This window comes from Crocodylus siamensis, chromosome 3 (genome assembly GCF_052110815.1).
Source record: "Crocodylus siamensis isolate JL-2025a chromosome 3, ASM5211081v1, whole genome shotgun sequence".
In the NCBI taxonomy this organism is placed as follows: Eukaryota; Metazoa; Chordata; order Crocodylia; family Crocodylidae; genus Crocodylus; species Crocodylus siamensis.
In genome coordinates this window covers 35379070-35395908 of record NC_143397.1, presented here as the reverse complement: position 1 = coordinate 35395908, position 16839 = coordinate 35379070, and the positions used below count along the sequence as shown (strand labels likewise).

Genomic DNA, 16839 nt, shown 5'->3' with positions numbered 1-16839 from the left:
TTCTGACTGGGCCTTTGGGTAATTGGATGCTGAGCTTAGAGTATAACATTTGTTGCAGTAATGTTATAAAGACATTCTCTTCATCTGTTGTTACAATAAGTCATATTTATTCCTCCTGTGTGGGTCTAAAGTCAAGATCAACAGACCAGCTATCAGAAGCTCTGAGTTATTATCTAGTGAAGGTTGCTATAGTAATTCACTGCCTGTTGTGATATGCAATCAAACCAATGGAGTGGGTCAATGTAAGGTGATATTGCTAGCTTAGCACTAAATCTCCTGTAGCAACTTAGTTAAAGTCAAATGCATGGAATGATGCATCCTCCACTGACAATGCAAAACAAAATATGAAATAGATTTTAATTTGGCAATCCTATGTTATAAAATTTTTAAAAAGCCTATAAATGTTCTAATTTTGAAATTTTATGGTACATAACACTTTGGCTGATCTTGTTATTTAGACCTATAAGCAATTTGCTTCTGTCAGTTAATCCACTTACAATACATGAAACTGTTATTCCAAAGATTGTAAGAATGGCAGTAGTAGAAAATGTCTAGAGAAATTTTGGGGAGGCATTCCCTGGAAATATTTTTTTTGTAGTTTAGCTGTTTCTCTTTCTGCTTGAGTGCTCTTTAGTTTCTACAGTTGGTGTTAAAAGTCATTATTTGTCTACATTAATTAGGTAGTGGTGTCTGGGTTCATCTATTTGATTACCGTGAACGTTTACTTTATAACGGCAACCAAATTAGTAGGAAGAACTCAATGCTGTACAGAATCGTTACTTAGGCGACCACGACTTCTGGGGATACTGCCTTTAGACTTTGCCACATTTTTTAGTTTGATAGTCTTGTCTGATATAGCACCATTGTTCCACCTAAATGGATCCTTCATAGGAAGTCTGAGACTGCGCGAGTGATCGGAGTAGAAATGTGCTTTTAAAACACTTGATCATTGATACTGGTACTGCTTGTTACTTGTGAACTATGTATGACATTGTAACCTGTACCTGTGTGTCATCTGCAGGTTATCTACAGATCACACATTATGCAGCAAGCAAATCCTGCCTTCAATGGTAGGGGGAATAATCAGTGATCTCTGCCAAACAAGAATTATTGTACCTTCTTGCATCCATACTGCAACTGTCTCTAGAGCAGGGGTCTTCCACATTTTTGAACAGTGTGTCAAAAACACCTGCAATCTTGACTTGTAAGATGTGTGCTGGGGTGGATTCATTAAGACAGAGCTGTCCAATTGGTGGCCTACGCAGTGGGTTAATATGCAGTCCCTAGGCACCCACCTACCTGCTACTGCCCTTTATTGTGGCTGAAGCAGCAGCCAGGGTCTTGGGGCATCTCCCTCTCCCAGCTTCTGCTGTCTGACCCAGCCCCAGGGAGTGGGGCAGGGTGGGGTGGCACAGTGCACAGTGCTGTATGAGCTGGTAGCTTGGAACACTTGTACCACGGGGAAGCCCTCATGGAGCTGCAGGTACAGTAGGGTTCTGTACAGGGTGGGGATGCCCACCTTCTTCACTCTGCATGATGCAGTGAGGTGGGGGACCACTTGCTGCTCATTCATGGTATGGTAGTTTGGGGAGCGCTCATCCAGCTACCTGCACATGGTGGAGTGGGATGAGGGGGCATCTGTCCAGGTGCATGCATGGGATGGGCTGTAATGCTGCAGGGGCTGAAAGCTCCCACAGGCTCCTACTGGTGTGGCCTATGAGGCATGTGGCACCCAGATGCTTAGAAGCTGGACAGGCTAGCATTAACATCCCATTCACTATCGAACTGGTGCCACTGAAATCCATGATGAAATCCATGGTACCAGGATTTTATCCCAGAGAGTTTCATTTGAATAAGGATTGTAGGGTTGGTCTTGGAACCTGTGCTTAGGCAGCCCTTTTGAATTGAGTCTTCATAAGATACATTGGCAGAGCATCTTTTAAACCTTGCTTTGGGCTTTCCACAGAGTTGAAGATAGGAGAAAAGCACCAGAAGCATTAATGGTTCCTGAATGGTGTCTCGTAACATACTACACTACTACACATACATTCATTTCATAGCAAGTTATCATTAAATTCATTTGTAATAGCTGATTTCACAAGGGAAACTGAAACTGAATCAGCATAACAGGATAGAGCTGAACTCTTGAGTTTGACATGAAAAGGAAAAATAATGTGAAGAGAGCTTGAGAGAGTTTCTTTTTACTAAAAAATGTAGCAGTAGCCAGCAGTTTTAGGAAGTCCTGTGACTGTTTGTTGGGCTTATTTGCATGTCTGTAACCAGCTTTTTCTTACCACTCTTCACCATTTCATAACAGTACTGGTATCTGCCTGGGTAAAACTTGCAAAGTGAACAAGTTTTTGTGTGCTCTGTACCTTTCCCACAGTCTTGAGAAGAAACCATAAAAAGGGAATGACATAAAATATGTTATTTTTCACCACCATTTTTGAAAATGCAAAAGCTAATTAAAAAATGCATGAAACCTCTTTAGGAAAATGTACAGGAATTATGCTGTCCTGTGTTAGGCACATTCTCAGAATTTGTGCTGTTTTAAACACTGTTTTTCATATCCATAATCTAGTTTATGAGTCAATGTAAACTTTTTGTAGCTTGTCCCTTTAATTTCAAGAGCTCATTTACAACTGGTCCATAACAATAACATAAAAGCCTGTTGTACAACTTTCTAGTGTTCTGCCCACTGGTACGCTGGTTTGGGGAAATGTGCGGGCTACAGATGTACACTATTCTGCCATGCCTGTTTGTTTCATTATATTTTCCTCTCTTAATCAAGAAAAAATGTCTTTAGAAGTTGATAAGGCATCTTGCTTTTCCAGATCTTGTGAACTTGACATATGATGAATCATCATCTGAGGATGTGAAGGTACAGCTTTTTCCTTGCATGAATGGCTCAACTCTGTCCAGGTTCACATACTGGACTCCTTGCTGTGGCATTTTGAGCACCTTCCAAAGTTAAAATATAAATAAGGTGACCAGTGCCTGCCGACTGATATTTCCTTTCCATTGCTGTCCCTGGGGGAAAGTTGTGTGTGTGGATTATTATTTATATTAATGAATTGGTTTTGTGGTGTTGGAACTGGAAAGCTAGGTTCAAGACTTCTCTTTTTGTTCTTGCAGTATTGTGTAAGATAGCTTTGTCCTCTGCCCAACAAAACCCCATCTTCCTGCATGCACAATTTTATCCTTGAGACAGTGTTTCATTGTTCCTGAGGAGTCATGCTCTGGAGGGCAGTTGAGGTCTTGGAGGGCAGGGTGATCTGTTGTTTAATCTTGATATACTGATTAGAAATGTTTTCAAGGTTGTACACACAGCCTTTTAGAGGATGGCAGAGAGAAAGTTTTGTTATACAAAATAACTGACTTTGCTCATGACACTGTAATACCTTTTATGTAGATGTAATTTAAAACAAGACATCTTATATTCAATAGCTTCTGTTTTTGCAGCGGTGCTTAAGAGAAGTTTTGGTTAGTCTGTTGTGTTTGATGCCTTTTTATGTCATACTTTATATTTGTCTCCAGTTCTGATCCCCCAAAACCTTGGTCCTTTTACTTTTCTCAATTCACAAAATTTGGGTTCAGATAATGAGATTTAGCTGGCTCTAGGATTCAGTGCATACAAGACTGAAGCTGTTTTGTGGGTTGAGAGAAGCAAGTGGGAGATATATAGTAAGATGCATAGTTTGCTTGATGGAGGCATGCTTGTTGAGAGTTAGGAATTCATGGGGATGCTGCTGGATCTTTAGCCATTTATAGATGATTATACAGCAGCAGCCACCTCATTCGTTCTTTACTCCACAATTGACTAGTAGAATGAGGATTTATTTTGGATTCTGATCTTGCTACTGTAAGTTATGTCCTTATCACCTTAGGATTAGATTGCTACAGCATGAACACTTGGTTCATGCATGGTTAAATCCATCTGGAAATTTAAGACAGGACAGAATGAAATGGTCCATGTCTGCTGCTTAGAATTCATGGCTTCTTACTACTTCATGATCTGTATTGATTGTGTGTCATTTTCTGAATGGCATTAAAAATCCCTTTGGTGTGATATAAAAAGCCCAAGACCTGTCTCTCTCCTAGTATGATATGGCTACAGATGTGATCAGTCCAGGTATTTTGCTGGAACCTTATTATTTTAAATATATATCCGCTTATAGTCCAGAAAAGTCCATATGGATTGATTTGTCAAAGCACAACATTGTCTGGATTTGAGTTTGGATACATCTGAATATTTGTTCTTTGTGCCTGGGGCAACAGGATAAACTGCTAATTTAATCTTTGAAGTGATTATCTTTCTGCATCTTAAAGGTTTATATAGCCTGGATTGGCTTGACGTCTTTTACTGTATCTATAGTAGGCAACCGTCAATCCTCTGGATCATGGTGTACATGTAAGAGGTCTAGTCAGGTGCCTGATGAATCTGCTTGTATGGAGTTCTGTGACCATAACATCAAGACCTTCAACAAGTATGCTTAGGCAGGAGCATGGAGGAGTGGAGGCTGCCCAAGCCCTACCATCCCCGCTTTAGACCACTGAGACAGAATCCAAAGGCCAGATCAAGTCCAGACATTCATTGTCTCAATGGTTGTAACTTCTCCAGAGACCAGCAGATAAGAACTGCTGCTGACTGCCTACTGCCTCAGCAAGGACGCATTTCTGTCACAATGATGTCCCTTAGCCTTTCTCCAACCAAGGAGTATCCACAAGGCTAGGAGCTAGGATTTTGAGACAAGTAAGGCCCTTGGCTTACTGTGGAGGTTGCAACATTGTGGTACTTTATAGAAGCTCCCCCAGGACAAGTAGCCCCATCATGTTGTCACTAGGCCCTCCAGTTGGATGCGGTTTACAGTCATACCCAGAGCAAACTGTATGTATAGAAAATTAATAAATGAAAGGAGTAAATGCTTCTTGTATTATTTTTCTCTCAATTCAAAGCACACAGTGCTGTTTTTATATAAACACAAACTTGACCATTTGTCCTTAAATCTAGTTCAAGTTTCCTTTTTCTAGCCTTTCAGAGATTCGGTGGTTCCTTCTAGGGCAAATGAAGACCAGGACTTACTGGGCATAGGTAAGAAATTGGTAGTCATTTTGACTGTTAAGAATATTATTGATATATATACTATTATGCTTTCAGGTCCAAATGCATATCAGAGTTTCTTTCAAAGAAAGGAAAAAGCAGCTGACTTAAATGAGCAGCATAGCAAGGTAACAACTGAAAGGCACACTCTGTCACATTTATACTAAACATGAGAGCTGTTTTGAACTCTATTATATTTAGGTTCATATGTCTACTCATCATACTAAGACTTTCTGACAATGGGCTAAGGTAGAAATAAAAATCTTCAGAAGAACTGGAAGAATTAACTTGAATGTATGGTGAAGAGTAAAGGAAACATTGCAAGAATGTTCTAGGTATTGTAATGATGAGACAAATTCAGTTTCCATAGAAAGAGTAGATCAAGAGCTAGGTAAGCCCAACATCTCATAACAAAGTGAAACGCAAGTTAAAAAAGTGAGGAATATTTCCAAACTTGAGAAGAATTCCTATAACAAAAGTGCAAGTGTTCCATAATACAAAACAGAACAAGAAGGAAGTGGACACAGACTCATTTAGCTCAGCCTATGGGAGCTGGGTTGCTAGACAGAAATAGCCAGGCTCTTAAAGTTTGCAAATGGTATAATGCTGTGACTGGAACGGAAAGCGCATAATGTCAATATTCAGACAACCAGTATGGAAACTCATGTGCCCTTACTACAAAAATAAGAGTCACTCTGCGTGTGTGTGTGTGTGTGTGTGTGTATGTGTATGCGCGTGCACTGGAGGATGGGTCTGTAGAGAAAATGTATCAAATTGTACACTGGCATAAGTCCACAAGATACTGGTGTACTAGATAAGAATCTGGTCTGGTATTTCAGATAATACCGAATCACAATCACTCATGTGTTCACCAGTATTTCTGAGACCTATGTAAGTTGCCTGTTGGTTAATAATTTTATCATGTGTGGCTTGCCCCCCTCGTAGGAGAGTAGTAATTAAATAAGGGAATAAAGAGTGATTTGATAAAAATATTATCTTCATGATTTTCATGATTATTCTCATTTTTGATACTTTTGTGAGACTAGCAATTTGTGCTTTGTGTAAAGTCTGGTGCGTGTATGTAAAACAATAGTGTCCACATAACTAAATTATGCTTTTTCAACAAAGACCAATCTGGATTTTTACATAGGATGACGGGCCAGCAGGGTGCACTTAGGTAGCCACACCAGCTCTGATCCTGGCTCCAGTTACCTCATCTGGAGGAACCAGACTGCAGCTTGAGAGATGGCTGAGCTCAGGGCTGCACTTTGCTGTGCAACTGATGCATTCTACTTCCCCCTAAAATACCCCCTTTCTTCTTCATTTGCATTGACCCTAGTGGCAGCTAGAAGGGGAGTCAGTTTCTCTGGCTCTAACCAGGTCAGAGCTGCCCTCTGATGCTCAGATGGGCAGCCGAAGTCAGATTCTGGCTCCTGCAATCCCTAAGCAGTGCAAAGGAGCCAGTTTTCAGAGAAGTCTGGCACTGGTTCATACAACAGCTTGGAAGTGGGACTATGTTTACTTTAGCATAGATGTCTGGATACCAGGCAGCTGCTTATTTAGGTGAAATGTGTGGATTTATCTAAGTATTTAAACATGGATTAAGAAAAATAACCTTAGGCATTTTTTTTAAATATTGGCCTTCTCTGAGTAGGCTTGTAATGAGAACTTGAAAAGTCTCAGGTGCTACCTATAATCTAGTTTTAATTAGATTACAGTATAACTGAGACTGAAATCATCGTTTTTCACTTGTGCAAGAATTGTCATAGAGCTGTAATTCTGTTTGTTTCAGAAACTGCTTTTCTTAATCGAATTAACCTTGTATGCGTGAAGGTTAGCATTGATCTACTATTCAGAGGTAAAACCAACATCATTTGTTGTAGCAACCTGGGCTTCCTTTGCAGGTCTTCTATCTTAGTAATGACCCACACTGCGATCCTCACTTTATTGCAGTCATGAGGAATTTTGCCATTGACTTCAGGAAGCTGAGGGCTCTGCCTCCAGTTTGCATTGTGTAAGACATCTGCTGGGATTTGTGTGTGAAGCTGTAGGCCAGATGAAAAATGAAGCTATTGAATAAGAGGCAAAAGAGGCAAAAGGGAATGCATGAGAGGAGAGCCGTATTTTGTAACATTTTTATGTAGTGAATTAAGATGGCTTTATTAGGCTATTTAAATATAAAAATCTGTGCATGTTTTAATAATACATGTTAAGTGTTAGGGATTTATTGTCCTGTACTGCTTTGAGCTGGGTTTTGTTTTTTTTAAATTTTTGGCATTGTTCTATGTACAGTGGCAGTGCTGGAAGAAGAAATGAACAGTGGGGGATAAGATGAGAGGAGTAGAAAGGGATGCCCAGCAGGGGAAACAAGAGAAGGGAGGGCTGAGTGAAGAATGAATGGAAGAGGACAAGTTGTGGAGTCTTATTACCAAAAAAGATGAGTAAACCAAAAACTACTTTTACTAGTGAGAATACTGGGACTCTGGCCCTTCATATGTTTCTTAATATCAATCAGCACACTGATGAATATTATTCTCCCACCTCAGCTTTGCTCCCTCTTTCCACATAGTCCCTTGCATTTGAAGTTTCTGTTAAAAGATAATGATGGCAGTTAGGATTCCCATGTTTTTTTCTGCCTGTCTGGATCAGACCCCTGTTCTTTCAGCCCTCTCCTTGGCCCTTCACTACCAAAACTCTTCTCCCAGCAAGTCCTGGTATTTGGCTTTTAGGGTATCTTTGAGTCATTGCCCTCTACAGTAGCTCCAGAGGATGCCCTTACTCTTTCTTATTGGGGCTGAAGGGGGAATGTTACCATAGGTTTGCCTCAGACACCTTTTCAGAGTCTTTAGCTAGCTCTGCAGGACTTTTTTCCCATTCTGCATGTGTTGAGTAAGGTTGAGGTGGGGAAGCAGGTGGGCAAGAGCAGTTGTCTACAGCCTTTTTAAATAGATCATCACCTTTTGGCATTTAAAAGCAACCCAAGATCTACTGTGCACGGCCCCTACCCCAACCCAGCAGGTAAGCCTGTGGGGAGGGAAAGGGCAGGGACAGATCGAGGCAGAGGGAGAAAAATGATTTTGGGGGTGTGCCTCCCCACCAGGTAAGTCCCACCTGGCCGGGGCCCCACTCAACTTACCCCTGCTTTTGCCTCTGTGGCACTGTCCCTCACTGCGGGGGCCTTGATCTAGCCCCCGCCCCTTCCCTCCCCCACAGGCTGACCTGCTGGGCTGGGGCATGTGCCTGTATGCACGTGGGCACTCCCCCCCTCCCCCATCCCAGCCTAGGATCGACTTCAAGAGGCTCCGAGATCTACTGGTGGATTGAGATCCACTGGTTGGTGACAACTGCTCAAGAGAATCCCTTGTAAGGATTACAGAAGTAAAAGATGAAAAACTCCCTGCAAAGTGGAGATGGTGGAGTGGCCAGTGATGCTCCCTGAGAATCCTCATGTGGCTGGTGCAAAGTATTATGATGTAGGGTAAACTGTTTGCAGTATTTGAGAGATGGTGAGACACTGGTGACAAGGGAATGTTAGATCAAGCTGAAATACGTGAAAACTAAAGCTGACTGCTGTCCAAACCTACCATTTTCCTTATCTCTTCCTCTTGGGAGTTGATAGAGGTTTGGTCAGTAAGGCTGTGCGAAATTTTGCCACCAGTTTTGTTTCAATGCTGTTTCAAGTTGAAACAGCAAAATTGAAATGAAACAGATATGGTCAAAACAGCCTTGAAATGAAAGGAGGCAAGTCGAAACGTTTTGCTGTTTCGATGTTTTGCCCATAGGCTATAATGGGGAAGGTTGAAACAGCCTATAACTTTGTCATTTGTGGCCAGGTTTGGATGAAACTTGCAGGAATGGTAGCCCCTTCTGAGGCCATAAAGCCTGCCATGTTTCAAGGAGATAGGTGCAGAGGGTTCGGAGAAACTGCACCCCAAAACCCTGAAAGCAAAATGCATGTCACATGTATGTGTTAAGCCACAGCGGGGTCAAAACTGCAGGCATGCTAGCCCCTCCTGAGGCCATGAAGCCTGCCAAGGTTCAAGCAGATAGGTGCAGGGGTTTGGGAGAAACTGCACCTCAGGCTGTGGACAAGCAAAACTCGTGTCATGGGTGACACTGTGTTAAAGTGCGGCAGGGTGAAAGCTGCAGGCCTGCTAGCCCCTGCTGAGGCCACAACGTCTGCCAGCTGTAACGAGATAGGTGCAGGGATTCTGGGTTCTGGGACCCTGCACCTCTGGCCACAGACAGGAAAAACTCATGGGTACTTGTGCAACCATGTCTGTCTTGGGGCGGAGGAAACCACTGCAGGCCTGGCTGCTAGGCCCTGCTGCGGCCCCGAAGCCTGCCAACTTTCAAGGAGATCAGTGCAGGGGGTTCTGGGGCCCTGCACCCCTAGCTGCTCACAGGCAAAACTTGTGTTGTGGGTGCTTGTGCAGAGAAGGGCCGCTCGTATGATCAGAGACTTGCACAGCAAGCCATATGAGGAAAGGCTGAGGGACCTGGGACTCTTCAGCCTGAAAAAGACAAGGCTGAGAAGCGACTTGGTAGCAGCTTACTGCTCCATTAGAAGCGTACATCTAGGGCCCGGTGAACAACTGTTCACCAGGGAACCCTTGGGGAAAACTAGGAGTAATGGTCACAAACTCATGGAAGAACGTTGAGCCTGAAATGATAGGAAAAACTACTTCACAACTAGGGTGCCCAGACTGATCATTACTGTAGTTTTGATGCTGCTGTGGCTTAACACATATGTATGACACAAGTTTGGCTCCCAAGAATTTGGGGTGTGGTTTCTCCAAACTCCCTGCACCTTTCTTCTTGAAACTTGGCACACTTTGTGCCCTCAGAAGGGGCTACCATTCCTGCAAGTTTCATCCAAATCTGGCCATAAATGACAAAGTTATAGCCTGTTTCAACCTTCCCCATTATATCCTATGGGCAAAACGTTGAAATAGGGTTGAAATGGCAAAACGTTTTGACAGAACAAAACGGAATAGCCATTTTGACTGGAAACAAAAGTTGAAACGAAACACCGTTCTGTGGAAATGTCATAACCGAATGCTGCTGTTTCGCACAGCCCTGTTGGTCAGTGTTACTTAACCCTCCTGTCCCCTCCATAGAACAAACGGAAAAAAAGACTAGAATTTTTTTTCTTGTAGTGAAAGAAAGAGAAAGTAATTCAAAAAAATGACAGAGAAAAATGAATAGCCAGTTGGGGAGAGTGAGTAGAAGGAAAAAGAAAAAAGAGTGTTTTTTTTATACTTTAGTATCAAAACATGCCTCCTTACACAAAACTGTAAATTTTCTTCAGTCTATAACTCTTCACAGTTTGGGTTTGAGTCTGGGAAATAACAGCTGAATTCTGTTACTGTTTGGCATGTAACTGCAGTAACATGGCTGGTGCTTTTAAATATTTTCCTTCCTGTTTTGCTTAGCTTGGCTTGAGAAGGAGGATGTAGACAAGCATTTTATAAAACTGTGAAACTGCTTTTCCCAATTAAAAACACATATTTTTATTTTCCATGGAAACATTACATTTTTTTAAATTACAAAAATGTGAGTGTTACTTTCCTCCTCAAAATATCAAAAGTCTATTTGCATAGAAGAAAAAATGTTTTCAAAATATTTGGGTTTTATTCATGGAATTATAGTGCAATGATCTGGTAGTGGGTTTTGCTTTGTCCTAGTTTAGCCTGTTTGCCTTGTTGGCCATGAGAGAGTGAACAAATTCTGTAAGCAACATTTTGAAATTTGAAAGATAAAAACACTGAAGCCAGTTTTTTGTCAAATCTCTGTGCGTGACCAGGCAGCCGGAAAACTTTTAGGGGATTCTGTTCTTTGATTTTTCACGGTTTCTTCAGAAATCCCAGTTTAACCACATGTCAGCTTAAGAAACAGAACATGAAGATCTTCTCCTCTGTATAAACCACTAGTTTGCAATGTAATCTGCATAAAATCTGGTTTCAATATTGAGATTTTGTTCTTCTTAATTAGATTTCCTTACTGTGGTTGCTAAGCCTTAAACTGTTTTTTTTAAATAAAAAGAAGCACTAATCTGCTTTTTAGATGTTTTGTGCTTAGAGAATGTTTTGGCTTTTGTTGGATCTGTAAACGATTGCTACTCTTATTTTGGTAAAATCTCCTTTTAGATACTGTTTGTGTGACCTTAGAGATGGGTAAAATATTCGTAACTGAAGGTGTTGTTGTTAAATATACCTTTGGGTGGTTACTACAAGAAGCAATTTTATATAAGGTGTTGATTCTATTTTTTTAATTGGCTGGTGACATGACTGTGAGAATTTTGTGACAGATGTTTGCACTGTTTTGTTTCATCCATCTTGCTTCAAGAAAGGAAGGGAGGGTCCACTGGGTGGGACACTACTTCAGTGCTTCGAAGACTCTTGTTTAGTTTCAGCTCCAGTATAATTTCCCTGTGTGACCATGGGCAAGTCACTTAACCTCCCAATGTGCATCAGTTTCTCATCTGTTAAAATCAGGATAATAGCACCTCATAGGTGCAGTACCTAGTTCTAAGGTGATGGGGCCTGTGTCAGTACCCTTAATAAATCAACAGAAACAGTGCTGGTGCTTAAGAAAGTCCCTTCCCAATGGGAAAAGACTCAGATATGCCTATGTTTAATTTAATTTTATGGAAGATGGATAGCATGAAAGTGGCAGGGCAGCATAATAATGGAGGAAATCAATTATTTTATTGCCCCAGAAATATTTTAGTATCTCCGGTAACTACCCAGCCTTTTTTTGCTGACCACTCATGATCTTTAAGAGCTGCTTTTTGTACCTCTGTTGACTGCCCTTTAGAAGAGTGATTTATCACAAAATATTGCCACAGCATTTTTCAATCTTGGAGAACTAATCCAGTTTATTTCAGGGGAGAGGGACAGGGAAAGAAGCAATGCTAACATGTCTGTGTCATCTATAAATAGGAACCTACTCAAATTGTGATTTTACATAAATCACAAAGTCAGGCAATCTCTGCAAAATCTGTGGGAAACAAAAAAACTTGCTAAAAATAACATGCTGGCTCCCCAGTGAGAGCCAGCAGTCCTCCCATCTCCAAAGCCTGGCATGAAAGCAGCTGCTGGCAGGAAGGTGAGCAGGCAAGACGGCTGTCACTCCTGCCCCTTGCTGCTGATTGGCTGAGAGAGCTGCCTTTTATGTGGCCCCACCCATTTTCATCAATCAGCGGTGTGGGGTGAGGCCGTATTATGGATAGCCATTCAACAATCGGTGGCAGGAGACATGCCCACCAGGGCCCCTTGGCCAATAAGAGGCATGATGGGGCCCCCACCATTATAAGGCTGTGAAAATGGTGACCAGTCCCATAATCTGCCTGTGAAATGGGCCAGCCACCACCTCTATCTATAAGAAATCAAATATTGGGCATTTCTTAACAGTCAAGGACTTTGGATGACCTGAGAAGTAGGTTCTCTTCTGTTAAAATGAGAAAGTTGTCCTAAGCATGCGATTCTACATAGAGCTTATTTAAACATCCATGGAGAAATCCCCATGAAAAAAATATTAAACATTAAAATAAACTTCTTTTCTTCTGGTGCTCAGTTTTTTATCCTTTCTAGATTTGTTTTAGTCATTACAACTTAAGTAGCATTTTAAAAAAAAGGAAGACAAAAAGAAAAATGAACAAGTTGTTGTCTGCCTTCTCAGAAATGTTATCCTCCCCTACTGAAAATCCAAAACAAATTTGCATGATGAAAAAATCTTTCAACAAGAGTCCCTTCATTCTGATGTTTAACTTGACCTCTTTGTCTATCTGCTGCCTACTTGGCCCCACTTCACTCTCATACAAATGTATTAGCAAGATATAAAATACAAAATAATGGTGGAATTTTCTTCCCTTTCTGGTCATCAAAGTAGCATTTCCTCTCATCTAAGCACCAAAAAATGCCACATACACTGTAGGTGGGAGTTCTGTTCCTGCATGTGTAGCTTCTGCCTCTGCAGACAGATTGCACACAGACTGGGCATGTGCAATGGGATGTGCACTGGCCATATGTGTGTGCATCTTTTGGATGTGCAGTGACTTTTAGACCCGTGAAAATATAGCTGACCAAAACCCACGGTTAACAGGGCTTATGCGCAGACAAGGGCCAAGAGTTAGAGACCAACCACCCTTTGTCCCAAGTAGCTAAGTAGCTAGGACACTCATCTTGAGTGCTAGAGAACTTGGGCTCTAGACCCCCTTGCATTGGGCTCTAGGCTCCCTGCATTTCTCCGGCTCTCCAGGAGGGCATGCTAACCATCACACTATAGGGCAGGTTGTTTTGCTACCCTTTTGAAGCAGAGCCATGTTCCTTGTGTTTTAATACAATTTGTAGGCCTGTGCGAAGTGGCTAGTATTTGCTTTGGATTCGGCCAATTCGGGGGACAGTGATTCAATTCGGTGATTCAAATCACTCCTGATTCAATTCGACCGAATCTGATTTGGAGATTCAGCTGCTGCCAGGCCCATCCCCTGCCTGCTCTCCCAGCCTGTCAATGGCTGCATCGCCTGCCCCAGCTCCTGGCACTTTGTTAAAAAAAAGACCCAGCGCAGTGGATGCTGCTGGGCAGGGAGGTGATCCCTGTTGCCCCCTCACTGCCCCACACTGTGTGGGGGTCTCTGCATTAGCCCCTCGCTCCCCCAGATCCTCCATGGGTGCCCTGCCTGGTCTGGCAAGATCCGGCCATTAAGAAAAAAAAAAAGAACCGGAGGAAAACCCCGCACTCACTGCTCCTCCTGGCAGGGGGTGATCCCTGCTGTAGAAACAGTGAGTCCCAGGACTTTTCTTGTTTTTTTCTTAAAGAGCTGGAGCTGGCCTGGGCAGGGCACCTGTGGTGGGGCCGAGGGAGCGGGGGGGGGGGGGATCGGGGGGCTCGTGGCAGAGTCCCCTATGCAGCATGAGGTGGTGGGGGGCAGCAGGGATTACTACCCCTGTCCAGCAGCACCCGGTGAGCACCAGGGCTTTTTTTAAAGTGCCAGGAGCTGGGGCGGGCAGGGGCAGCCATGTGGGAGCTGGGGGAACAGGTGGGGAGTGGAGGGGGGTCAGCAGGGACCTGCAGCCACTGGGGACTACCCGAATCATCAAAGCTCTTCAAATCTTTTCTGAAAATTTGGAGAGCTTTGAATTGATTAGCACCTTTTTAATTGGTCCCCTGATTTGATTTGGATTTGAAGATTTGGCCACTGAATTGGGCCAAATCTCCTTTGGATCGAATCACCAGCTGAAGCTTTGCACAGTCCTAATAGTTTGGGGGAGGGGGAGGCTGGGAAATGTGGGACAGAGCAGGGGAAAGCTTCTGCTTCACAGGCTCAGGATAGAACATGGGCCCCTTCTTGCCAGGCAGTACTCACCGCACTGGTGGCTGCTGGCCATATCCTCTTGCTTGCTCTCTTCCTCCTGGTCCTATGTATCTGTCACATACTTTTCTTTCTTGGCTCCTCAGGCGTACAGCTCCAGAAGGTGTACTGTGCCAAAGACAGACATTCTTACTACCTGTGAGAGGTGGTGGTTAGAGTGCTGTGTTTTGATGTTTGTGAGACCTAGGTTTAAACCTCATCTCAGGGGTAGGCTTAGTATTCATGTCCTCTGGCTTTCCATGCAAGTTCTCTAGTCACTCAGCTCCTGGGCACAAAAGATAAAAAGTCTCTCTCGTACTTCCTCCCTTTTGTTGTCTGTCTCCATGTGTAGATGATACTGCGAACAGGCTGAGACAGTCAGGAATAGAATTCCAGTGTGGGGCACAAGTGATGTTTTTGGCGCACAGATGACCAGAACTGCCATCTAAATAACAATATCTGGACACATGAAAAACCAGAAAGGAAACTGAATTCCACCCTTAGCTTTTAATTTCTGACATGCATTTCATCCCTTGAAGGGTGGAAAATGCATTTTAAATGGTGAAATTCTAAATATTAATACACTTCTCAAATTCCTTTTTAATGTGTGGTTTAAGATCATTCTTTCCCTTGCAATTTCTCACTTAAGTCAGAGCCACTACATAATCTGATTGCTGGGTGGTGGGGCAGCGAGTTGGCATTTAGCAAATTGCTGGTGTAGGATGGAATTGACTAAGAGGATAGATACAGAATACATTCTACACAGTAACTTGCCCACATGGTGAAATTACGGCATACTTTTCCAAGGGGTAATTTTATCCTGCTTGTGATAACTTCCAGTCCTTTGGGCCAGATCTGGCCTGAAAGGCCATGTCTTCCAGCCTGTGGGTCTCCCTACAGGTCTGAAGATTTGGCAGTGGGGGTGAGGGGCAGTGGCGGTATTAATTCTTACTCCCCTGCTGCTGCAAAGTTCTCATTAATACACTCAGCTTCACAGGCTGGAACATGGTCCCGTGTCGTGGAGTTAGTGCATGGGGCTACTCTGAGTCTGGAGTATATCCATGGACTGATCCCATATTGCATCAGGCCTAGGTACCCACTCTGTGGGATCTGGCTTGTGGACCAGTTTTGCATCATTTATCTGGCCCATGGTACCAAGAAATAGAGCACCACTAATGTGTGTGCCATGTGTCCACTCCACTGTTACTATAAATTCTGTTGACTACAAAGTAAATATGTGCCTGTAGCCTACATCTAGGTCAGGCATGGGCAGTTATTTCAGGTGAAGCGCCACTTAACAAGGTTTGGTAAGCTTTTGAGGTCTGCATTGGTAGCCCTGCCCCTTGACACCTGCCCCAATCCCTGTTTGCCATCCTGGGGCCAGAAGCTCCACTCCAACCCCTGACCTTTGCCACTGGACGTCCCTCCACTTGTGTGCCACCCCCCCCCCGGATCCCCCTGGGAAATGCTCCTGGGGAGAGAGAGGGGGGAGTTGCCATCTTAGAAACAGGAAAAAACAAATCATACACGAGAAGTCAAACACTTACTATAACATTTTAATTTTATTACAAAAAGATTTTTGTCAGGATTTGTTTTCATAGTTTATAATAGAGGTGATTGCATAATAACTCAACAATTCTTAGTCTTGTATATTGTGTGCGGGGGGGCATGGTTGTGTGTGCATGGTGGGGTGTGTGCATGTGATAGGGTCGGGGGTGTGTGTTTGGGGGGTTGTGGCTGTGTTTGGGAGGCAATAGGTTTTGTTGGGGGTGTGTATATGTGGGGGCTTGCGCATCCCCAGCAGGCGGAGGTGCTCATGCCCAGTGTTGGTGCCCGGTGGCGTGCGGCTCTGGCCAGTGTTGCACATCGCAACAAGGAATGCAGCCCCTGCTGGGCTGTCTCTATCACCAGGGCTCCCTGCTGCACACGCACAGCCCCCACACATGCAGCATGGGAGGAAGGCCCCATGTGTTCAATCCAGCTGCCTTCTCTGCCTACTGCCACACAAGTCCAGGGAGCTCTGAAGGAAGCTGGGTGCAGCTTATGGGGCTTCCCTCCTGTCCTGTGCGAGTGCAGGGGCTGTGCATGGACAGCGAGAACTGCTGGCAATAGAGATGGCCCGGTGTGGGCTGTGCTTCTCACTGCAATGTGTAGTACTGGCTGGAGCTGCACATTGCTGGGCACAAGCGCCCTCACCTGATGCTGCCTGCCAGGGTTGCACCCTATGTGGGGAGTGGATAGGGATTTCCCATACTCCCTCACACCCAAACCTTGCCCATCCATGCTCTGGGCTGCTGCCGCCCCCCTAGGTGCGGGCTCCATGCTGCCGCCAGCCTCAGCCTCTTGCTCCATGCTTTTGCCCAGCTGCAGCTCCACCCTTGCC

General features: G+C 43.7%; 1 protein-coding gene across 4 annotated transcripts in view; it reads left to right on the top strand.

The window, feature by feature from the left end:
* Window positions 1-16839, top strand: part of ARHGEF28 (Rho guanine nucleotide exchange factor 28) — a 227931-nt gene that overhangs the window by 109512 nt on the left and 101580 nt on the right. For 3 of the 4 annotated variants that reach the window (XM_090038115.1, XM_090038114.1, XM_090038117.1), the window contains 2 exons: window positions 2835-2881; window positions 5032-5092. The exons of the other annotated variant lie outside the window; for it this stretch is intronic. In XM_090038115.1, coding sequence (XP_089894241.1) covers window positions 2835-2881; window positions 5032-5092 — 108 coding nt within the window. The remainder of the gene's footprint in view (window positions 1-2834; window positions 2882-5031; window positions 5093-16839) is intronic. 4 annotated transcript variants of the gene reach the window in all.